This window comes from Stegostoma tigrinum, chromosome 25, assembly GCF_030684315.1.
Source record: "Stegostoma tigrinum isolate sSteTig4 chromosome 25, sSteTig4.hap1, whole genome shotgun sequence".
NCBI classification, from domain to species: domain Eukaryota; kingdom Metazoa; phylum Chordata; class Chondrichthyes; order Orectolobiformes; family Stegostomatidae; genus Stegostoma; species Stegostoma tigrinum.
Genome location: NC_081378.1, coordinates 20,540,202 through 20,563,754, shown reverse-complemented (window position 1 = coordinate 20,563,754; position 23,553 = coordinate 20,540,202). Strand labels below are relative to the sequence as shown.

Below are 23,553 nucleotides of genomic sequence, written 5' to 3'. Positions count from 1 at the left end.
TGACCCATCCTTCAATTCCCTCGTCCAAGTCATTAATAAAAATTACAAACAGTAGAGGCCCAAGGACAGAGCCCTGTGGAACCCCACTCACCACTGACTTCCAGGCAGAATATTTTCCTTCTACTACCACTCGCTGTCTTCTGTTGGCCAGCCAATTCTGTATCCAAGCAGCTAAGTTCCCCTGTATCCCATTCCTCCTGACCTTCTGAATGAGCCTTCCATGGGGAACCTTATCAAATGCCTTACTGAAGTCCATATACACCACATCCACAGCTTGACCCTCATCAACCTTACTAGTCACATCCTCAAAAAACTCGATAAGGTTCGTAAGGCATGACCTACCCCTCACAAAGCCGTGTTGACTGTATTTGATCAAGCCATGCTCTTCCAGATGGTCATAAATCTTATCCCTCAGAATCCTTTCTAACACCTTGCAGACGACAGACGTGAGACTTACCGGTCTATAATTGCCGGGGATTTCCCTATTTCCTTTCTTGAAGAGAGGAATTACATTTGCCTCTCTCCAGTCCTCAGGTACGACTCCAGTGGAGAGCGAGGATGCAAAGATCTTCGCAAGTGGCGAAGCAATTGCATTTCTCGCTTCCCAAAGCAGCCGAGGACAAATCTGATCCAGGCCTGGCGACTTGTCAATCTTAATGTTTGACAAAATTTTCAGTACATCAGCTTCCTCTATCTCTATCCATTCCAGCATGCACACCTGCTCTTCAAAGGTTTCATTCACTACACAGGTCGTTTCTACAGGTCATCTACTTGTTATTTCTGATTTGAAGGTGACTGCCAACATTGCAGCCTTGTCTTTTGCCCTCTGTTGCTGCTGTCTGCCATTGTTAAGAATTAGTATGTTTTTGGAGCTTCCTAACATTAGTTGTTTAACAACTGCGTATAAACTGACTTTTTCCCAGCCACCACCAGTTCTGAGGAAAGGTCACTGGACCCAAAATGTTAACTCTGTGTTTTCCTTCACCGATGCTATTGGATCTGCTGAGCTTTTCCAGCCTCTTTGTTTTTGTTAGTTGTTTAACTGTCTACTGTCATTGAGTATTGAAAAAAGCAGGATTGTAGAGCTTTGATTTGATCACTGGAATGCTTTTACAAAGGGTCAGTAAAGTTTCTCGGACCAAAAGGCCCATTAACAGCCACCAGCTCTAAGTTATCTACTAGGTTTCACCACATCTCGATTTGGACACCCACTGTTCTTTCATCATTGCTGGGTGAGAATCCTGGAGCTACTTATCTTTGCAGAGCACGGTTATTGCGACAACATAGTTCAATAGATTGAACATCTAAGATACAAGATCAGAATTTTCTATCATCTGGTTTGCTGCATTGGTTCCAAAAGACTAGGAGATGCATCAAACTCTGCACTTTAAGCCAGGAGATTAGTATTGTGAAAATTGTTTAATTTGCCATCTGGGATGAAGTCCTAGTGGGTACAGATCTTATTGCTGATGGCAGGAGTAAGTCCAAAATTGATGCAGTTTACATTTACAAGAGCAAAATTTTCACTTTTGTTTTCTTAGACATTTAAATTGCTGAAGTATGAATACTTTGGACAACAATCATTAGGCTCCACTGAGATTTCAGGAACCATTGTCTATGGTGTATGCCATACTTTCTAACCTACACCCACATAGTTTGTGCCAGTCTCTCCCCATCCCATTGTATTATATTATCAACCTATGTTCTTGATCTTCTATGATCTGATTCAGACTGTGAAACTCCTAAATCTTTTCCTGTCTCCCCTGTATGTTACTTATGTTACTTAGAAGGACCTGATCGTTCTTCAGCCTGCTTGTCCGTAACATCGTAGAACTAGGAGTAGGAGTAAGCAGTTCATCCCCTCGAGCTTGCTCCACCATTCTACATGATCATGGCTGTTCTCCTCGGCCTCAATTCCACTTTCCTGTACGCCCTCCGTTACCCTTCAACCCATTGTGTGTTTAAAATATGAGTAAATTTAAGGAGATAGACAATGTCCCTATCTGGGATAATGAATTTCACAATTTCGCGACCCTTTGAGAGACTCCTTGACCTATCATATTAGATTGCCCCATGTGAAGAAACATCCTTTCTATATTTACTTTGTCAATTCCCTTTTACATCTTATAAACCTTAATTAGATCTCCTCTCATTCTTAAACTCCAGAGAGTATAGGCCTAAGCTGCTTCATATATCTTCATAAGACATACTCCTCACCTCTGGAATCGATCTGATGAGCTTCCTCTGAGCTATCTGCAACACAATTGCATCCTTCCTCAAGTAAGGGAATCAAAATTGTATGCAGCGCTCCAAGTGCCGTCTCTCTAATGCTTTGTAGAGTTTCAGTAATACTTTCCCATTTTCGGCCCCTGTTGGTAACTTCAGAATTTGACGATATGTCTTAGTTCAATCTTCATGATCCCACATGAACTCAGCTGCAGACTGCTGTTCACAAAACTAATCAAAATCATGACGCACCATCCATGTTACTGATTTGTATGATATTTTAGCGTGGTCCTAATTGCACGACTACTCATTGCTTTTCAAGCGGTTAACAATGTGTTTCACTTATAATAATCCTTTTTCATGCTGTGGATAACCCACACACAGCCATCTGCTTGGGACAGTTGGAAAGAGACTGGGGATGTGTAGCTCTGTCATGGTTACTGTCTCTATTATCATTTAGTTACTTGGTAGCACAGAGTTCCGTATTACTGGAATTCATGAAGCTCTTTATATCGCATTGATGAGCGTAAGGGGACAAGGTCCAGCAAGATATGTCTTTTTTTTCCCAATGATTGTCAGGTTTTTGGATTTCACTTTCTGATCAGTCTTTTCACAACAAACTGTTGGAAATCAGCGTGTTCAATGACTTGAAGCTCACACTGACATAATAGCTATATGTCTTTAAAACCTGTTTATCTTCCACTCTTGGTCTCCATTTGTATCGCATAGCTCTCCTGCACTGCCTGTACACTGTCATGTATAGTTTGTACACTCTGCACCTGCTCCCTAAACAGCTTTTCCTGTTAGGGTAGCAAAATTGACGGGGAGACATCTGCCTCCAGAATAGTGAATGCATGCCTGTGACCTGGGTGCTGTCAAACTTCTCTTTCCTGTGTTCTGTATAGCCGGTTTTTTTTTGTGGTCTTCTGTATTTAAAAAGTAAAAGATTTGTTCCATCACTCCTCTCCTGTATTGAAGTGGAAAAAGTGAAAAATCAGTCTTAGGTTGTTTTTTTTTATTTTTTCCCTTTAATTCCTTCCTTGCTGCTGATGCTGCTCGGTTCCTGCAAGGCCAAAGTTCCGTAGGTACAGAAGTGCAATATTTCTCAACTGTGGGAATACTACAGTGAATTCCATATCTGCCATCTACGTGCACATATTCTTGTGCTCATTCTGTGCTTCCAGCAGTGGGAAAAAGAATATTGTAGATTATTGCTACAGATCAGCTGAGATCAGCTAACTGACCACAGTAGCATTTAAACCTGGGTCTTCACTGGTCATTATGGCTGTGTTGCTCACAGCCTGAATCAGATGATCCATCAAGGGAATGTTGCAGTGAAAACCATTTTTATAACCTGTGCTCAAAGTTAGCAGATTCTTGGGAACTTTGCCATCATGTACTGCCTTACAAAACAGAAACTACATACAGTGATTAGTCCTTGCCACCTTATAAAAACTTGGTAATGATTAAACCTGACTCTGCTGTACAGGTTGTTGAATGGGACCCCACAATGATCAGCTTTATTCTACTGTACAAATCTGGAATGTGAGTTACTAGGCTTAGTGATTAACCCTTGCACTGCTGTTGATCTAAATACTGTTTGTTTATAAAGTGCCTTTAGTGTATTAAAATGTCTTGACGTTCTTTCACAGGATCCATTTAGACAAAATTGAACATCAGGCTTTGTAAGGGGATGGTGAAGCAGGTGATCAAAAGTAAATATTAAGGAGGAAAGTGGAGTGAAGCAGTGAGAATATGTTGAGAGCACGAATTCCAGAACTTAGAGCCAAAAGAATTGAAAATATAGCTGCTGAAATTTCAATGCTTTGAATAAAAAGAGTGTGAAAAGTAATGAGCTAGTCAGAGTACACTTCTAAATAAATCTTTTTACCGTTTTTGGAATTCGTGTATAACTACCAGAAGTAAGGTTTATACCAATATCCAACCATTTTGAAGGCTTTTCTGCCTTAACAGTGGAAATGAATATTAGCTGCAGCTACATATCGAGCGATTGATTCAAGTTGAGCGCACTAAATAACCTTTGCCTGGATATCTGTCTTTAAAATTCAATTTGCACGTCTGTTGCTTTTAAGATGAAAATAGATTAATTCTTCTGCTCGGGGAGTCTCTGTGGAGAGAGAAATAGTTTGAGCATTTAAACTCAGCTGCCATGCATCGGCTCTGGCTTATATTTATTTTTAAAACCCCACTGCAAAATTCTTTATGGAGGAATGGTCGAAAGTGTTGTGAGCTGCAACAATTGGGTATAAAAAAGATTAAATAAATATTGCAAAGGTATTTGGGAAGGAAAGATGCAAGTAAGCAAAGATAATCATGAAGTTTCATCTATTTCTTGGACTTTGCAATAAAGAACTTCAAATAAAATGCAGAAGGTGAAGAACTGCTACCTGTATTGTATGTGAAGATTATCTATGTAATTGTCACAGTGTAAATAATTTATTTATTTTCCAGAAGTAATTGAAATTGGGGGGAAAAAAATCTTAAGGTTTCGGAAGATGTTTCAAACTTGCATTTTTTCTGTCACAATGTGTAGTGAAACTCCACTTAGACACCAATTGACTTGAAATTTTGTGTGACCATTGTGAACACTTAGTCTGGATAGAGTATTGAATGTCCAACTGATCAGACCTTCTTGTGGGCAGTTTGCATGTTTTTACTATTAACAGCCATTGTCATTTTACCCAACTTTGCTAACTTAGCGTGAGAAGGCTTTGTGACTACAGATACTGAGTATTAGAACATAGAACAATACTGCGCAGAACAGGCCCTTCGGCCCTCGATGTTGCGCCAACATCCTCCCTACAGCAAGCAGACCAAAATTGATTGCAGTATTCCAAAAGCAACCTAACCAACGTCCTATATGGCTGCTAAATGACCTCCCAACTTAATTTCTCTTCTGCATCAACAAATGTCTTTTTTTAATCTTATTGAATTCTGTATAGAATGTCAAATGAGTTATTAATAATTTAAATTGGTCACATTTCAGACACACAAACCCTATTGTTGAAAATGGTCAGACGCATCCATGTCAGAAGGTGATACATGAAGTAAGTGCATGTGTCAGAAGGGCACAGTCAGTACTATTGATGGATGAGTTGTTTGTTGTGGATATGGAATGTTCTTTTGGATTGTTTGACTTAATACATTCTAACCACCTGCTCTTCAACCCCATCTTGGAATTCACTCCTTCCTAAAATATGTGATAGGGTCTGCTCTGACACATCCATTCTGATGTTTTGTCCATCTCATCCCTTCCCTTCAATGAATGTTGGTTTTAACAATATCATGGAGCCTCGTGATAAATGGAGTAGCAAATCAGAGAGCAATAGGTAAGTGTGATCGGCTTCAGAATTGAAACATGCACTCTTTCCACCATTCGCACATGAGACTGCAGACAACTTTTTTTCCTGTTTTTTTTTTTCCTTTATTCATTAATGGGATGAGGGCATCGCTGGCTTGGCCAGCATTTATTGCCCATCCCCAATTGCCCAGAGGGCAGTTAAGAGTCAACCATATTGCTGTGGGTCTGCAATCTCGTGTAGGCCATGCAAGGTAAGGATGGCAGTTTCCTTCCGTAAAAGGCATTAGTGAACCAGATAGGTTTTTCCTGACAATCGATTCATGATCATCATTAGATTCTTCATTCCAGATATTTATTGAATTCAGATTACACCATCTGCCATGGCGGGATTCACGCCCGGATCTCCAGTACATTATCTGGGTTTCTGGAATAACAGTCCAGCGATAATACCACTAGGCCAGACTGCCTTTGGAAGTACCATCCATACAATCAAACTCCTCAGTTTAGAGGGGAAGAACCAGTAATGGCATTGGAAGACAATACTCTTGAAGTCACTTACCATCCTGACTTGAATCACATCATCTGTTCCCTCATCGTCTCTGTGTCAAAATTCTAAAACTCCCTATCTAACAGCATTGAGAAATCTTTTGCGATATAGCATGCAGTAGTTTAAATAGAAAGGCAATCTTCCCACCCTCAAGGGGAGGTAGAATGAGGAGTCATTTTAAGCTGTGCTAATGTTGTCTAATTCTAGGGAATAACTTTTTGGTAAAAAACAGCCTCATTCTTCCTCTGTTTTCTAAAGACGCTATCCTGTGTGGTGTTAGTGACTCCAGACTTATTCTTACCTAATCCTTCCTTTCTCATTTATTTGTACCCTATGGCATAGACAGATTTCTTTTTGTTTTCAATTAAGCTGCTCCCCTTATGTTTCAAAGCACGCTTAGTGATTGATTCATGAGTTCATATTGCACAGTCCTTATTATGTTTGACAGCTGGACTGAGTTAAGTGACATAGCAACAGCATGGCTGAGTTGAGTTGCACAGTTAGGGGTTAAACCCTACTTTGGGTCTCGAGTAGGTTTCTAGGCTGGCAATGCTGAAGGTGTTGCCCATTGAGATGCTAAATAAAACTGGTTAGGTGATTTCAGTTGAATACAGATTTTCCCACTATATTTTTGTTTGTTTGAAGTTTTTAATGTAATTGTTGTATCTTGGCCAACCATAATCTCCTGTAAATAGGGAGTTCCAGGATTTTGACCAGTGACACTGAAAGAATAGCAATATGTTTCCATGTCAGGGTGATCAGTGGCTTGGAGCCAAACTTGCAAGTGGTAGTATCTCCATGTATTGTTGCCCCTGTCTTTCTAGATGATAGCGGTCGTGATTTTCCAAAGTGCTTTCTAAAGAGCCTTGGTGAATTTCTAGAATACAACTTGTAGATGTTGCACTCCACTGTTATTTCTAGTGGAAGGGGATAGGAGACAAGTTCCTTTGACTTCCATGGTTAGTTTTCTGGCCCACTGAGTCTCAACGCTCAATTTGACTAAATTTAGCTAAATACATGCTGGGGCTACAGCAAGTCAGACGCTGGGAATTCTACAGAGGTAACTCACCCTTTCACCATTCTGCAAAGCACATGTCAGCAGTATGATGGAGTACTCTCCACTTGCCTAAGTGAGTGCACCTCCAACAAGCTCACATCTTGTGATTTAATCCAAAGAAAAATATGGCATCAGATTTTAGGAGTTTTCGATCTCTTAAAGTGGATATCCAGAATAAATCTTCTGTTACTTAGCATGAACATTCCATACCTCAGATGATGAACTTGGCCTTCAAGAAGTTAATTTGAACAGTCTTGCTTCTGTTCTACTAATGAAACAAAGAGGTTAAAATGAAAACTCTGCTTCAGAATTGAAAGTTGTATCCTTAAAAATGAATTAAGTATTACAAGTGCAAAACACTTGAGGGCAAAGCTATAATGTTTTAAATAAGGGTCCCTGTTTTTTTTTCAGCCTACACTGCAGTTTCACATACTTTGCTTTTCTGTGTCTTGGTTGTTGGCACTTCTGACTCTGATGTTTAAAAATTGGGGATTCAAATCCCTGTCCAGAGACAAAGGTACGAACATGAGGGCTTACATTTCCTGGTCTTTTAAGTGAAACTCAGACAAAACTCTGTGTGTGTTCTCAAATAGAAGATTGGTGGAGTAGCAGATAGTGAAGGGGACTGTCAAAGATTATAGCAGAATATAGATAGATTGGAGAGTTGGGCAGATAAATGGCAGATGGAGTTCAATCCAGGCAAATGCGAGGTCATGCATTTTGGAAGATCTAATTCAAGAGCGACTGTACAGTAAATGGAAAAGTCCTGGGGGAAATCGATGTACAGAGAGATCTCGGTGTTCAGGTCCATTCTTCCCTGAAGGTGGCAGCGCAGGTCAATAGTGTGGTCAGAAAGGCATACGGCATGCTTTCCTTCCTCAGACGGGGTATTGAGTACAAGAGTTGGCAAGTCATGTTGCAATTGTACAAGACTTTGGTTCAGCCACATTTAGAGTACTGCATACAGTTCTGGTCGCTGCATTACCAAAAGGATGTGGATGCTTTGGAGAGGGTGCAGAGGAGATTCATCAAGATGTTGCCTGGTATGGAGGGCGCTAGCTATGAAGAAAGGTTGAGTAGATTAGGATTATTTTCATTAGAAAGACAGAGATTGAGGGGGGACCTGATTGAGGTCTACAAAATCATGAGAGGTATAGACAAGGTGTATAGCAAGAAGCTTTTTTCCAGAGTGGGGGACTCAATTACTAGGGGTCATGAGTTCAGAGTAAGAGGAGGAAAGTTTATGGGAGATATGCATGGAAAGTTCTTTACGCAGAGGGTGGTGGGTGCCTGGAACATGTTGCCAGCGAAGGTGGTAGACGCAGACACGATAGCGTCTTTTAAGATGTATCTGGACAGGTACATGGATGGGCAGGGAGCAAAGGGATTCAGACCCTTAGAAAATAGATGACGGATTTAGTCAGAGGATCTCGATCGGCGCAGGCTTGGAGGGCCGAAGGGCCTGTTCCTGTCCTATAATTTTCTTTGTTCTTAAATGAATGTAAAAGATCCCTGTGCATTATTTTGAAGATGATTAGGGAAGTCAGTAATAGTGTCTTGGGCTAATATTTATCCCTCAATCAGTATCACTAAAGAAATAGATCTGTTTTTGTCTTTATCACATGCCCCTCCTGAGAGCTTACTGTGTGCAAATAGACTGCTGCATTTCCTGTATTAAAACAGTGAATACAAACACACATGCGCATGCATGAATATTTACTTCATAACTTCGAAGTGCCTTGGAATGATTTGAGCTCATGAAAGAGATTAAAGACAAGTTCTTATTTCTGTGTTATTTTGAGTTCTCTAAAGTTCCCTTTGACTTTCCATTTCCCTGTTTTTAGATCTGGCCTGTCTTATCTGAAACCTTGAACAAGCACCAAGCTGACAATCGAATTGTGGAACGCTGTTGTCGGTGTTTGCGTTTTGCTGTCCGATGTGTAGGGAAAGGGTCAGCTGCATTACTTCAGCCCTTGGTCACCCAGGTGAGTTGGTCTGTGGACCCTGCCAGCTGATAGCAATGAGGAAGAAGAATTTTAGAGATAGCTGTGCTCGTAATAATTAGATGTTTTAGCAAGATAATGAGTGTTGTAGATGTACTTGGCAAATTGATAGACTCCAGGAGGACGAGTAAACAATCATTTATTTCATACGCAGGCATGGGGAGAAACTTTAATATGAGGGTCAGAGCATACTCTAATGTATTACTGAACACCTTCAAGCTTTATACAGATCACAACATGCACATTAAAATTTTAATTTTCATACTTCAGGATTGGTGTGTCACTTTTTTTTTATAAACCTTGTGTTCCCCCCCTTGTCTAAAGCTTTTGAAAGCTACTGACTTGACAGTTTGGATAGTTTGTTTTAGTTCCATTTTAGTTGATGACAGACGGACTCTAAGTTTTAGCCAAGCTAACTTAACTCTTTCAGCCCCCCCACCCCCCACCACCTTTCTCTAGGCCCTTGGCCTAGCCTACAGTGGACTTGTCCTTTTCCATTATGTTCTGCCACCCATTGATTCTGGCCAGATATCCAGCTTATGGTTTTAAAGACAATGGGTCAAACCATCTTTTTTGTTTGTTCCTTCAGTTGAGGCCCTTGACCTCATGCCCCGTTGGCCTGATTTCTGAATCCCCACTCGACCACCTGGTGCATTAACTCGGGCATGATTGAAATAAAATTAGTAACAGTTGTGCAATAACTTGGGCATGAGAGATTATTCGAATCCATTGGTATATTTGTATATTTGTTCCATAATTCCTCACACCAGATTGCAGAGTCTAGATGTTTCAATGTTATTAATTAAGGCTCAGGCCTATTACTGGAACGTACAAAATGTCCTATACCCTTGCAATGCCTTTCCCCAGATTAGGGTGAGGTCTTTGGCCAATAATGGGGTAACCTAGGAGAACAGATTTTAGTATTACATCAGATTGTCATTTATGGTCTTCACACCTTGCCAGTTTACATATTTCAACTAGTTCCACCCTTCTAACTGGAATCTGTGGGCATAAGCACAAAAACTATGGATAAGGCGCAGTCAAATGTTCCTGCAGCCATGTGTTAATATGGTAGCTACCATCACTCGTATGAGGTGGCGCTCTTCTGCTGTCCATATAGTATCCATTTATTGCTACAATCCACATCTTTCCTTCCTTCTGTTATATATATCAGATAAGTGTGTGCTGCGTCTATCTAAACTTGTCCTTATTATATTTGATTTATTTGTTATGTGTATTTTGTAACAAAATACAGTGAAAAGTGTTGATATTGTCGCACCTCTTCGGTGTCATTTTAAAGCTCAGAAAAATATATCAAAACATTGAATCTAAAGGCAGGAAAAATTTAAAAAAAATAAAATTCAGCTTTACAGTCCTTCTTGTTAAGTGCTCAGCCTTAGGTTCATTTTTACCATGCTGTAGTGTATTATGGTACCTCAGGTAATCCGTCCATTGCCTTAATATTCTCTACCCTATACAGTGTCTTAACGGGCGTAGACTCTGCAATAAGTGGACTGGCAGAACAATACCAATCAACATATTATCACAAAGAATACATTCCACTGTCATCTTGTACGCACATATAAAACTCTTGAGCTGACAGCCAGAACAGGGTACCTCACCCTTTATGAATTTATCTCAAAAGGTAGTTACCTTGTCTGCTGGAGTATCCACGATTATGGGTGTTGCATAAATCATTGCTGATTGCATCATTTGAAAAAATTTGCCTGCACCTTTTTCAATCTAATAGTAAACCAGGCATAGCTCTCTGGTACTTAGCCAAACTCTGAATATGTGTCAGGTCTTGGTTTGTGCTGAGCTGCCTGTCCCAGATCCTTGTCCCCTTCCTCAGATTTCCCAGGATTGATAACGTAAAGTCCAAACCTTTCAGTTGACTGTTGTCAAACCAATTGAATTTACTACTGTGGTTCCTCTGTTGAATATTGTAACAACGTGATTGACCAAATTGCATTTCAGTCGACCTAGTACCTAGACTGGAGATGCAGCCGTTTCTGCTCCCTGACATAAAACCAAGCTGTCTGTGCTGCCACTTGTTTGACCAAAGCTGTACAGCGTGCTGGAGTTTGACCTGAATGTTATGAAGCAAACCAATATTGTGGGTCTGTTAGCTCATGGTGCGCTTTGTCAGACAAGATCTCATCATCAATTAGCATAAGTCAGTATCACATGGGTGTGTGTTGGATTGTATGCCTCGTTCCCAATGCTAAAAACATCAATTCTACAAGCATTGATATGACAAACAACATTCTGTAAATTAAACAAATAATGTTGTGGTTGTCACCAGTTAGTTGGGGATTAGTTCTGCAAGACAGAATTAAAAATTAATTAGCCAAACACTTCAGCTATGACCAGTGTTTCTAGTGCCGTGTTCCTTTTATGTCTTTGTAAACATATGTATTGCATGTATGGTCCATCCCACCTAGGTGCAAACCTCATCTTTCTCACTGGTTACCTCTGCCTGTCCTGCTTTCATCTCTGCCTCTATATCGTTCAGAAATTGCTGATCCTTAATCTACTGTCACAGTTTGGGCAGCCGTTGTACTGTTTTCTCACAAATCATTTAACCTGTAAACTTGAGGTACCTAATTCCTCGCAACCAGTCAGAGCATTTCCTAGTAATCTCATTGCCCTTCCTGTAATTAATTGAAATGGAATTAATCCAGTCACTCCACTAGGTGTTACCCTCAGTCCCATATGGATACTAGGCAACAAATCTGCCCAGCCCTGCCTAGTTTCTTGCGTGGCTTTAGCTGATGTTAGCGAGTTTTGAGAACTGATGTTTTAGCTGATGTTTTTTTAAATGTCATTCTTTTGTTTTGTCTGAGCTCTGCGGGTGGTAGCAGATTCCCTGCTACTTAGTCTTCCTAAGAACATTAGAAATAGGGACAGGAGTTAATTATTCAGTACATTACAAGTCTGCTGCATGCTTTAGCTCCTTGATATCTTAAAGATCTACTTACCAGCTCCTTAAATACTTCCAACGATCAAGCATCCATAACTCCACAGAGAACTCTTGCCATTCACCACCCTCGGAGAAGAAATTTTGTCGTATATCAGTTTTAAATGAGCGATCCTTATTTTGTAACAATGGCCCCAGTTCAAGATCCCCCTGAGGAGTGGAAATATCTAGCCTGTCAAGTTCCCTCAGTCATATACATTTCAAACATCATCCTGAAATTTTCTAAGCTGTAATGAATAAAGGCCTAATCTGTTTAGCTGTTCTTAATAAACTAACTCCTTCATCCCAGTAATTAGCCTGTTGAATATCTTTTAAATAGCAGCTTATCTCTTTTAAAAAGTAATACAGGACCAAAACTGGATATGATGCACTATGCACAACTCTGCCACTACTGTGTAATATTGCAACACATCTTCCCTATTTTTAAACTCTGTAGTAATAAAGACATTTTATTGAGACTCCCATTGCAAATTTCTTAGGTCTGTTACTAAAAATTACATATGCCTTTTTAATAACTTATTGCAACTTTGTCACTTATCCTGTAAAATATGTGCTCTGATCCAAAATCTGAAATGGTATTGACACCTCCTCTTATGTTTAATAGAACAATGGGTTAGGTTATAAGAGAAGAAACTTTGAAGTGAGCATTATAGAAGGTGAAATTTAGATATATTTTTAGGATGCGAGCTGAGACATGATGAGAAGCTAGGTTAAATATCATGATTAGAGGGTGGATTGTTTATAATCAAATGAAGGGTTGGACTTGGATCTAATTGCTTTTCTCAATTTTTAAAATTTCTTGCATTCTAATATCTACTAATGGGTAGTAGGATTCTCTCTAATACAGCAGGTTCAATGATTAATCTCCTCAACTGAGATCAAAATCTCTCCTATATTTTCTTCTGTGCTTGCCATTCGAGGGCTATCGGTGACTTATTCCTGGTCCCTTTGCAGCTTGCATTCAAGCAGGCAGTGGGATATCAGCAACTCTTACACCATTTCATCTGTTCAGTGCTTAGAACGGCTAGCCTGGAACTGGCTTGTGGGAAATTGATTGCAAGCCTGCATCCCTCCTGGCTGAGGGAGGATAGTAGCAGTGTGCTTTCAATCATACACAGCGGTGTTGACATAGATTATTTGATCAAATTCCAGACCGGGGTCTTAAACCCACTGTCTTTGAATAGAGAGGAGGTGACCCCATCTGAACCAAATTAATCAGAGATAATGGGAACTGCAGATGCTGGAGAATCCAAGATGACAAAGTGTGAAGCTGGATGAACACAACAGGCCAAGCAGCATTTTAGGAGCACAAAAGCTGACGTTTCTCTGATGAAGGGTCTAGGCCCGAAACGTCAGCTTTTGTGCTCCTGAGATGCTGCTTGGCCTGTTGTGCTCATCCAACTTCACACTTTGTTATCTTGAACCAAATTAATGTTAGCCAGAGCTACATACGTTGATCTTTGAAATTCTTTTTTCGGGACATCAGTTAAGCAGTCTTAAATGAGACTCCCATTGCAAATTTCTTAGGTCTGTTACTAACTACTGTACCATTTGGGTTATGTCATGCTGATCCTGCCTTTAAATGTAGAATATGTTGCATGCCATGATTGAGAAAAAGGTCTATCTCACAAAATGTCATCACTTGGGTTTGAGTGAGGTGCTTCAGCTCCATTTATTTTCTTTCTGTACTGAGGCATTGTATCTCTATCATCCTCTCTTCAGACCAGCAAACTGGTAGCTCGCTTTGTCTCTATGTTGAGGATCAGTTTTGTTTTGCTTTGCTGGAGAATTTAGTTGATCATTTGCTGCTTCAAAGCGATGACTTACTGTTATCCCATTTGATTCTTTGTTAGGTTTCTTGTGGTATGTGGAGCTTGTTCCTGAAATGAGAGTGATCCCACTGTAATTAACTCTGGTTTCTGCGGAGGGCTTCACTTGCCCAAGTATAGCCCAGGGTACTGATGGCGTAAGGGGCATTGAGAGACAAGTATTTCTAGATTGTGTTTGGAAGAGTTTCCAGTGCATCCAGTCCAACAGAAAAGATGCATTGTTAGACCTGATCCTTGGAAGTAAGGTTGACCAAGTGGATCAGTGAGGAAATACTTTGGAAACATAATGATTGTAAGCTAGGAAAGTGATTGCAGGACCCCTTGCTGAGGTATTTGTATCATTGATAGCCGCCGGTGAGGTGCCAGAAGGCTAGAGTTTGATTATCGTCGTGCCACTATCTAAGAAAGGTGGTAAGGAAAGACCAGGGAACTATAGACTGGTGAGCCTGACGTCAGTGGTGGGCAGGTTGTTGGAGGGGATCCTGAGGACCAGGATTTACTTGTGTTTGGAAAGGCAAGGACTGCTGAGGGATAGTCAGCATGGCTGTGTGTTTGGGAAATCATATCTCACTAATTTGATTGAGTTTTTCAAATAGGTAACAAAGAGGATCGATGAAGCAGGGTGGTGGTGAGCTGTCTGGACTTCAGTGAGACGTTCGACAGGGTTCCTCATGGTAGACTGGTTAGCAAGCATAAATCACACGGAATACAGGGAGAACCAGCCGTTTGGGTACAGAACTGGCTCGAAGTTAGAAGACAAAGGGTAGTGGGGGAGGATCACTTTTCAGACAGGAGACCTGTGATTAGCATGCTGCAAGGATCGGTGTTGAGTCCACAGCGTTTTGTCATTTATGTAAATGATTTGGATGTAAACGCAGGAGTTATGGTTAGTAAGTTTGCAGATGACACCAAAATTAGAGGTTCAGTGGACAGTGAAGGAGGTTACCTCCAAGTATAATGGGATCTTGATCGGGGGGCCAATGGACCAAGGAATGGCAGATGGAATTTAATTTAGATAAATGTGAGGTGCTGCATTTTGGAAATGCAAATCAGGGCAAGACTTATACACTTAATGGTAAGGCCCTGGGGAGTGTTGCCGAACCAAAGACCTTGGAGTACAGGTTCGTGGTTCCTTGAAAGTGGAGTACCAAGTAGACAGGATACTGAAGAAGGCATTTGGTATGCTTGCCTTTAATGGTCAGTACATTGAATATAAGTGCTGGCAGGTCATGTTGCGGCTGTACAGGATATTGGCTAGGCCTCGTTTTTTGGAATACTGCACGCCTTCTATAGAAAGGACTTTGCAAAATTTGGTGCAGAAAAGATTTACACAGATGTTGCCAGGGTTGGAGGACTTGAGCTGTAGGGAGAGACTGAATAAGTTGTGACTATTTTCCCTAGAGTGTCGGAAGCTGTGAGGTGACTTTGTAAAAGCTTGTAAAATCCTGAGGGGCATGGATAGGGTGAAAAGCCAAGGTCTTTTCCCCAGAATAGCAGTGCCCAAAACTAGAGGGCATAGGTTTAAGGTGAGATGGGAGGGATTTAAAAGGGACCTAAGAGTCAATTTTTTCATGCAGTGGGTGGTGTGTGTGAGGAATGAGCTGCCAGACGATGTGATGGAGGCTGGTACAATTACAGCATTAAAAAGGCATCTGGCTGGGTATATGAATTAGGAAAGGTATAGAGGGATATGGACGAAATGCTGGCAAATGTGACTACATTAATTTAGAATATCTGGTTGGCATGGATGAGTTGGACTGAAGATTCTGTTTCCATTGCTGTACAGCTGTACGATTCTAAGGTTTATGATGGTTTTGGAGAATGATTTTTTTTTTCTTACAATGGATTGTTGTGTGCCAATGAGACGACCTAACTTTAAAGGGCAAGAACACAGCTGAGTGTGATTGATTGGACTAAGAATTTGGCAGGAAAAGCGGTATTTGAACAATGGCCACCTTCAAAAAGCAGATGTCTTTGGATGCAGTCAAGATATACTGTGTCAAGTGGAAGAGGCAAGAAAAACTGTGCTTATGGCGTGTAAGGCAGAAAATACAGCTGAGCACTAGCTGGAAAGCTGAAGGTTTAGGCTAGAGGTGAAAAACAAATGGGAGGAAAAAAGAGGAACTATGAAAAAAGACTAGCAGCTAACATAAAAAGAAATCCCAAAGTTGTCTTTCGGCATATAAACAGTAGAAGAGTGGTTAGCTCAGTTGACTGGATAGCTGTTTTGTGATTCAGAGTGATGCCAACAGTGTGGGTTCAATTCCTACACCATCTGAGGTTGCCATGAACAACTGTTTTTCTTCTCACCCTCTCTCCTCAGCTGAGATATGGTGACTTTTGGGTTAAGTTTCCACTAGTCTTGTCTCCATAATGAGAGAGCAGCCTCGTGGTCCAGTAGGACAATGGCAACTTTACTTTTACTGATGATCTAGATCTGTATGCAGGCGACCACTTCAAATTTCGCAGGTAACACTAAATTTGGAAGAATTGAAAATTGAAGAGGACAGTGTAGAACTCCAAAAAGGCATAGACAAGTTGGAGGAGTATGTGGGGAGGTGGTAGATGAGGTTTAATTCAGAGAAGTGTGAGGTGATACATGTCAGTTGGAAAATAGTATAAAATAGAGGATACAACTCTAAAGGGTGTGCAGGAGTGAGTTGGATGTTTGTGCACAGATCATTGGAGGTGAGAGAACAGGTGGAGAGGGCAGTTTTAAAGCATGCACTGTTCTCCGTTTTATTAATAGGGCAGAGTATGTGAGCAGGGGCGTGATGTTGAACTTATGCAAGACCTCGGCTGAAGTATTGTGTACAGTATGAATGTCATATTACTGGAAAGTAGTGAACGCATTGGAGAGCAATTTACAAGAATGGCTGTAAGAATTAGAAACTTCAGTTATGAGGTTAGATTGAATAAATTTGTGACTGGCCTTCTTGGTGAGAAAGCAGCTGAGTGGATATTTGATAGAGGTTTTAAATCAGGAGTGAGCTGAACAGAGTAGATAGGGAGAAGTTGATCCCACTCGTAAAAGAAAATCAAGATTTTAATGTGACTACCCTTGCTTAGTTTCCCAAGAGGAGAGAGTTTTTCACAGCCGATAGTTATGGAATGCACTGCCGGGGTCTGCTGAACTGTTGGGTGATTATTTACATAGAAATGTTATTCAGGAATATGAGGAAATGTCAGGAGAGTGGCAGCAGGTAATTGAACTGGTACAGGTACATTGGGCTGAATGACCTCCCTCTGCACCATAACAACTGAGATCCTGGTCCAACAACTTACTGCTGTGTCCATTTGGCTGCAGATGGATTATGGCCTCCTACTAACTAGGTTTCCTGTGTGCTAATGATTGTTACACCTGTAGAATGTAACAGCTGTTCAAATACTCGGGTGTTACCTGTCAGTAAACTGCTCTATTCCACACCAGACATAGTGATGACCTTCATTGTGGTCTTTTCTTCTGCACTAAGTCTTGATAACAAATAATAGACATGAGTGCAATGATAATCTGAAAGTGAGCAGTGAGAATGTGCTGCCCTTGCTATATTTTATGCCTACACTAGAGGGTGATATTGTGCTATCTATGGCAGTCCACTAGATTTATGACTGATTCAGTGCCTTGCAATATTTTGCCACCGGGCTTTGCATTTCACAATGTTTCATGCTCCTGCAGTATCTGAATACTGCCACTACCTACCAACAGGGTAGTTATTGAATATAGTTGAACAGTGCAGCCGCTTTGGTACTATATAGTTACAAAGCCTTATATAGGACAGTATTATCCCAATGTTCCCTTTAAGAAATGCAAAGGCCAGGCTGCAATGTGCAACAACGAGGATAGGCACAGCAAGAAATAATTAGAAGAAATATTGATTACAAGTCTGAACTTCAGTCTATAACAGTTAAAAATTGCTTTGCTTTCTTTTTAGGGCCTGGGTCATGGTCAATACCTGACTGTATCAATTGAGTATAGGTTGTCAGCACATAAATCTGGTGTGGCCAAAGTTGAGCTGAGTGGATTCTGTATCACTGGCTGCCTCTACATACTGCCATATCCCTTGCAGTCAGTAAGAAGGCTGAACAGTATCAGCCTGCCAAACAGCCTCTTGTGAATGCCAAGGAGCATGTTGGGTTCTGACTCCAATGTGGCAGAAGGCATTGTCCGGAGCTGTTCTTTCTGCTGCCTCCGTCCCAGTTTCCTGTTGTGCTGCAGACCCAGAAGAGCTACTGTATCCCATTTGCATCCAAGTTCAGACAGGGAAGCGTATGCAGCAGGTTGGCGTCACTGGGAAGCCAATTGGTAAGAGTGTGCAGCAAGTCAGTATCACTGATGCAGAATGAGAGTGGAGTTGCATGAGAAGTACAGTCGCAATAGCAGATATGAGTTGGTTGTAGAGAGCCCCTTCAACCTGTTATGGCTGTCTGAACAAAATGTAACATCAGAGGAAAATCCAGTAGATGATTTGTGGGTATTTCTTCAGCCTCTTTTGGCCAAGTGTTTAAAGTAAGGCATTTATTACAGCTGAAGAGTTCAGTTTTAATATATTTAACTTCCAAGTTAATCGCTTAAACAGAATAGAGATGGCTGGGCAGGCCATGTACTGAAGCTATATTTTGTGGGAGCTGATGGATTTTAGTGCAATCTATATGGCTGCATCTGCAGAAATGCTCAAGGAACTTCTGCTCAGAAATGAGTTGTGTACAGTGCAAAACATTAGGGATTGAACAGCTGCTTGAACAATGTGACACAAGACAGCCAGATTTGATCTGTGGTCGGGACAGGAAGATATTACTGAGAACGAGGCAAGCATAGGGATCCAGAATAAAGCTTTAAAGGAGGCTCCACTGTAGTCCAGTAGGTACAAGATTCTCGGTTCCAATGTAGACGAGGATGCAAACTGCAAGGAGAATGAGTGAACTGATCAAAGCATCGTGATATGGAGTACCATTCAAGCTCAGGGAGAAGAAAATGTGTTAACAATAGGGAAGTGCACTGTTGGAGGAGTGGATACAGTTCTTTGCAGCAAAGATAAAGTCGCAAAGGCTGTGTTGCTTGCCTGGTATCATGGTTAAGAATATAGAATAGGAGGGGAAGGATTCAGTTGTCATTGTCCACATAGGTACCAACAACATAGGCAGAACTAGGAAGGACATTTTGCTGAGAGATTATGAACACCTCTGGGCCTAAATTACAAGCAAGAACCACAATCGCGGTAATCTCAGGGTTGCAATCTGTGGCACATGAAGATTGACACAGAGTAAATAAAATTAGAGATATGTGGGAGAAGTGGGTTTCAATTCATGGTTGCATTGGCACCAGTACTGGAGGACAGAAAGAGACATGTTTCATTGAGGAGGACTTTGGTCAAGCCATGCTGAGACCAGTCTCCTGTCAAATTGTGCAACTAGGGTTGTCAATGCAGTTTTAAACTATTGCGGTAAGAGTTCAATGGCAGGGAAGCTTAAAAATTCAACAAGAATTGAGCGAGCACAAGTGCAGGGCAGTTTTGAGATGCATGATATTCCAGGTTTCACAGGAAGAGGTGGAAAATGTAATCAGTGTAGTAAAGATTCGAACAAAGATAAGTATTAATGGTAAAATGTTCAAACTTAAGGGTCTTTGTCAGAATGCGCACAGCATTTATAACCAGATCAAGGGAATTAATGGCACAAATAGAATTAAATGATTATTGCTTGAGAGCTATAAGAGTTGTGATTGCAGGGTACCACGATCAGGAACTCAATATTCCAGAGTATTTGACGTTCTATGAGATAGGCAAACTGGAAACGAGGTGCATTAGCATTGTGTATAAAGCAAGGTATCATTGTGGTCGTGAGTATTAGATTGTGATGTGGAATCAGTTTGAGTGGAAATAAGGAATAACAAGGACAAAGAAGTCATGGTTAGGAGTGGTCTCTAGGCCCCAAAAAGTTGCTTTGCTGTAGGACAAAGTATAAACCAGGGAATATTGGAGGCATGTAAAAAGGATGCTCCCATTGTCACTGATGATTTTAATCTGTATATTGACTTGACAAATAGGAACAGGCTAATTTAGACCAAGTGATGTGTAATGAGAGAGGATTAATGAAATTTTGTAGTTAAGGGTCCTATAGGATAGCAGTCTCAACATGGTAGAATTTCAGATTCAGTTTGAGAGAGAACAAGTCCATTCTCAAACCAGTGTCCTTAACTTAAATCAGGGTTTTATAGAGGTACAAAGAGGGAGTTATCTATAATGGAATTAGAAAGTAGACTAAGGGAGAGATCAGTAGATGAATAGCAGACATTTGAGCAGATGTTTTATAATCCTCAATAATTTATTCTTGCCTAAAAAGAATGGCTTAAAGAAAAGGATGAACCATCCATGGCTAGCAAATGCAGTCAAGGAGAGTGTCTAATCAAAAACTAAGGTAAACAAAGTCGTGAAAACGAGTGGTAGGTCAGAGGATTGGGAGTTATTTTTAAGACTCAGCAGTAGATGACTTAAACAGCTCAAGTCGAGGGGACAATTGATTATTAAATTAATTAGTTATCAAGAAATATCTAAAGAGCTTCTGTGCATATATGAAAATTGAATGTGGAACCCTCGGAGATATGACTGTCAGAATTAATAATAGGAACAGGGAAATGTTTGGTTATTTAAAGCAATATTTTGTATTAGTCTTCATGTTGGAGGCCATAAACATCAGATAAGCAAGACATTGTTTGGGGAAGAAAGTTCTTCTAATGCCCTCTACCATAGGGACAAAATGTTTGACAAACTAAAGGGACTGAAGGCAGACAAGTTGCCAGGACCAACTCACGAGTCCAGGAGGGTTCCAGCAGATTGAAAAATGTAGGGTAATGCCCTGTTCAAGAAACTAAGGAGATAGAAGGTAGGAAGCTATTGATAGTTAGCCCAACATCCTGTCAGTGGATAAATGTTAAGACCATTATTAAGAAGAAATAGCAATACGTTTAGAAAAGCTTAATGCAGTCAGTCACAGGGTTTATGAAAGAGAAATGATGTTTGAAAAATTTTGAGTTCTTTGAGGCTGTTACAAGCAGATTTGATAAAAGGGAAATGGTAGATGTACTGTATTTGAATTTCCAGATGATTTCGAGTGGATGCCACATGAAAGGTTATTACACAAGGAAGGAGCTCGTGGTGTTGGGGCTAGTATATTAACATGATTTGAGGATTGGTTAACGCACATGGTAGAGTTGGGTTAATGGTTTTTTTCAGGTTGTAAAGCCATAACTAGTGGAATGCCTGAAGGACTAGTTCTAGGGAGTTAATCATGCACTGTCTATGTTATTGACTTGGAGGAAGGGCTAAAGTGTAAATTATCCAGATTGGCAGGTAGTGTAAAAATATGTGGGTGAGAATGTTGTACTGTGGACACGAGGAATCTGCAAGGGAGTACAGATAGTTTGAGTGAATGGGCAAACACTTGGTAGATGGAGTTCAATGTAGGAAAATGTGATAGGATGAATCAAAAGGCCAACTATTATTTAAATGGAGAGAAAGTCCAAAAGACTGCAACACAAAGGGATCTGGGTGTAGCATATGAAACACGATAAAAAGCATGCAGGTAATTAAGAAAGCAATGGAATTTTGGGCGTTATTATTAGAGGATTTAAACGTGGAGATGTCGTGTTACAACAGTGAAGTTTTGGTGAAACCACACCAGGAATACTGAATAGGAAGGGTTTAAAAGGATATGGGTCAATTGCTGGCAAATGGGACTAGGTTAGTTTAGGATATCTGCCAGCATGGATGGTTTGGATTGTGCTGTACAACTCTGACTGTATTTGCCTTAATATTGAGGCAGTGTGCAAGTATTATAAAAGTTTGTTTCTGTGTCTTACTCAATTATGATTATGGTAAGGGTTCATGGGCACAAAGAATCTTAATCCAGCTGTGACTAGTTTGGAAGAAAGTGCAAAATAGTGTATCGTTCTAAACCTACGCAGGATTCCAACTTGATACTTACCTAACTAAGATGGTTGACTATGTGATACAGGAGCCACAGTGTTCCCATTGTGCTGTCAGGTGCTGTAGATCACGTTGGCCATTACGCTTGTTCGCATACTTGGTTGCGAATGAGGACCTGGAAAAATTTCCACAAACTTTTCCTACCACCTGCTGTCTCCCACCATCATCGCAGAATCTGTTTTGTAATCTTTACTAATTAGTTCTTGGGGTACAGGGAGCCCAAGTAAGATCAAAATTTATTGCACATCCCTAATTGCTTTAATAGAGCCTCTTGCTTGCCTGCTGAAGTAGGCAATTAAGGACCAATCATTTTGGTGTGGTGTTGGTGACACGTAGTTTAAACAGGGTAAAGATTGCAAGTTTCCTTCTAGTACGTCGCAGTCAATTTTACAACAATTGATACTTTGCTATCACTTTTCTTGGAATCTTATTACTTACGCATTAGGCTTTCAAATCTGAATTGATATGTGTAGATTGCCATAGAACCCCAACAGTGAGAGAGCAGGCCATTTGGCCTGAAGAGCATCCCACCCACGCTCAACCCCTAACATACCCCTACAGTTTCCATGACTAATCCACCCAGGCTGGACATTATGGGCAATTTAACATAGTCAATCCACTTAACTTGCACACCTTTGAACTGTGGAGGAAACTGGAGCACCTAGTGGGAGCCCATGCAGACACAGGGAGAATATGCAAACTTCAGTCACTCGAGGGTGGAATCAAACCTGGGTCCTTGACACGGTGAGACAGCAGTGCTAACCACTGAGCCACTGTGCTGCCCTGTGTTCAACTTAAACCCACATTCTCTGGATTATTGATTTTGGCCTTTGGATACTAGCTCAGTGCCATAACCATCACACTATCATTGCAGAGCTTTTGTCTCCTATGCCAATGATTCCACAGTTTGTGTGACGAGCATCCTGAACTTAGTTCTGAATGTGCCAGGTATAAAAACAAAATACAATGGGTACTGGGAATCTAGAGCAAAAGCTGCTGGAGAAACTTGGCAGGTCTGGCAGCATCTGTGGAGAGAAACACAGAATTAACGTTTGGAATCCAAGTACCATTGTTCTTCAGACCTCATCATTAAGTCTGTTTCTCTCCCTGCAGTTGCTGCTGGACCTGCTGAGTTTGTTGAGCATTTTGTCTTTGTTTCTGAATATACCTGGGTTTGACAGAGTCATTAGTTTCTGGATTTACTTGTTTTAAGCTGTTTTATAAACTCCTACAAAGTCAATTTTTAGTTGCTCAGTTTCAACGCTGGAGAGCCCAAAGCTATTTAATTTTGCCCTCATGACTCAGAGCCTTTGAAACCAGATCAATTGGATGATTCTTTTGTTCTCTTAAGAAATCATGAAAGCAAAACATTGAAAAGTAGAAGAGGGGCGAGTGACTTCTGTCTTTAATAGGTACCTTCATGATAGGGTGGCATGGTTACAGGATATTCTCAAGACAGCCTTTGTCCAGAAGTAACTTGAAACTTTACATGCTTAATTTTGAGGCTTGTTTTTTCCTTAAAGTGCAAAACAACAATATCAAAAAGTAAAGTGAGAAATCAAGATGAAGCTTGACTGCATGATCTGGTAGCTGACAACAACTGAAGG

At 40.7% G+C, this 23,553-nt stretch overlaps 1 protein-coding gene across 1 annotated transcript in view; it reads left to right on the top strand.

The window, feature by feature from the left end:
* tnpo3 (transportin 3) overlaps positions 1–23,553 on the top strand; it is an 84,406-nt gene that overhangs the window by 44,660 nt on the left and 16,193 nt on the right. The window contains exons 15-16 of the mRNA XM_048554022.2: positions 5,234–5,294; positions 8,997–9,137. Of these exons, the coding sequence (XP_048409979.1) occupies positions 5,234–5,294; positions 8,997–9,137 (202 nt within the window). The remainder of the gene's footprint in view (positions 1–5,233; positions 5,295–8,996; positions 9,138–23,553) is intronic.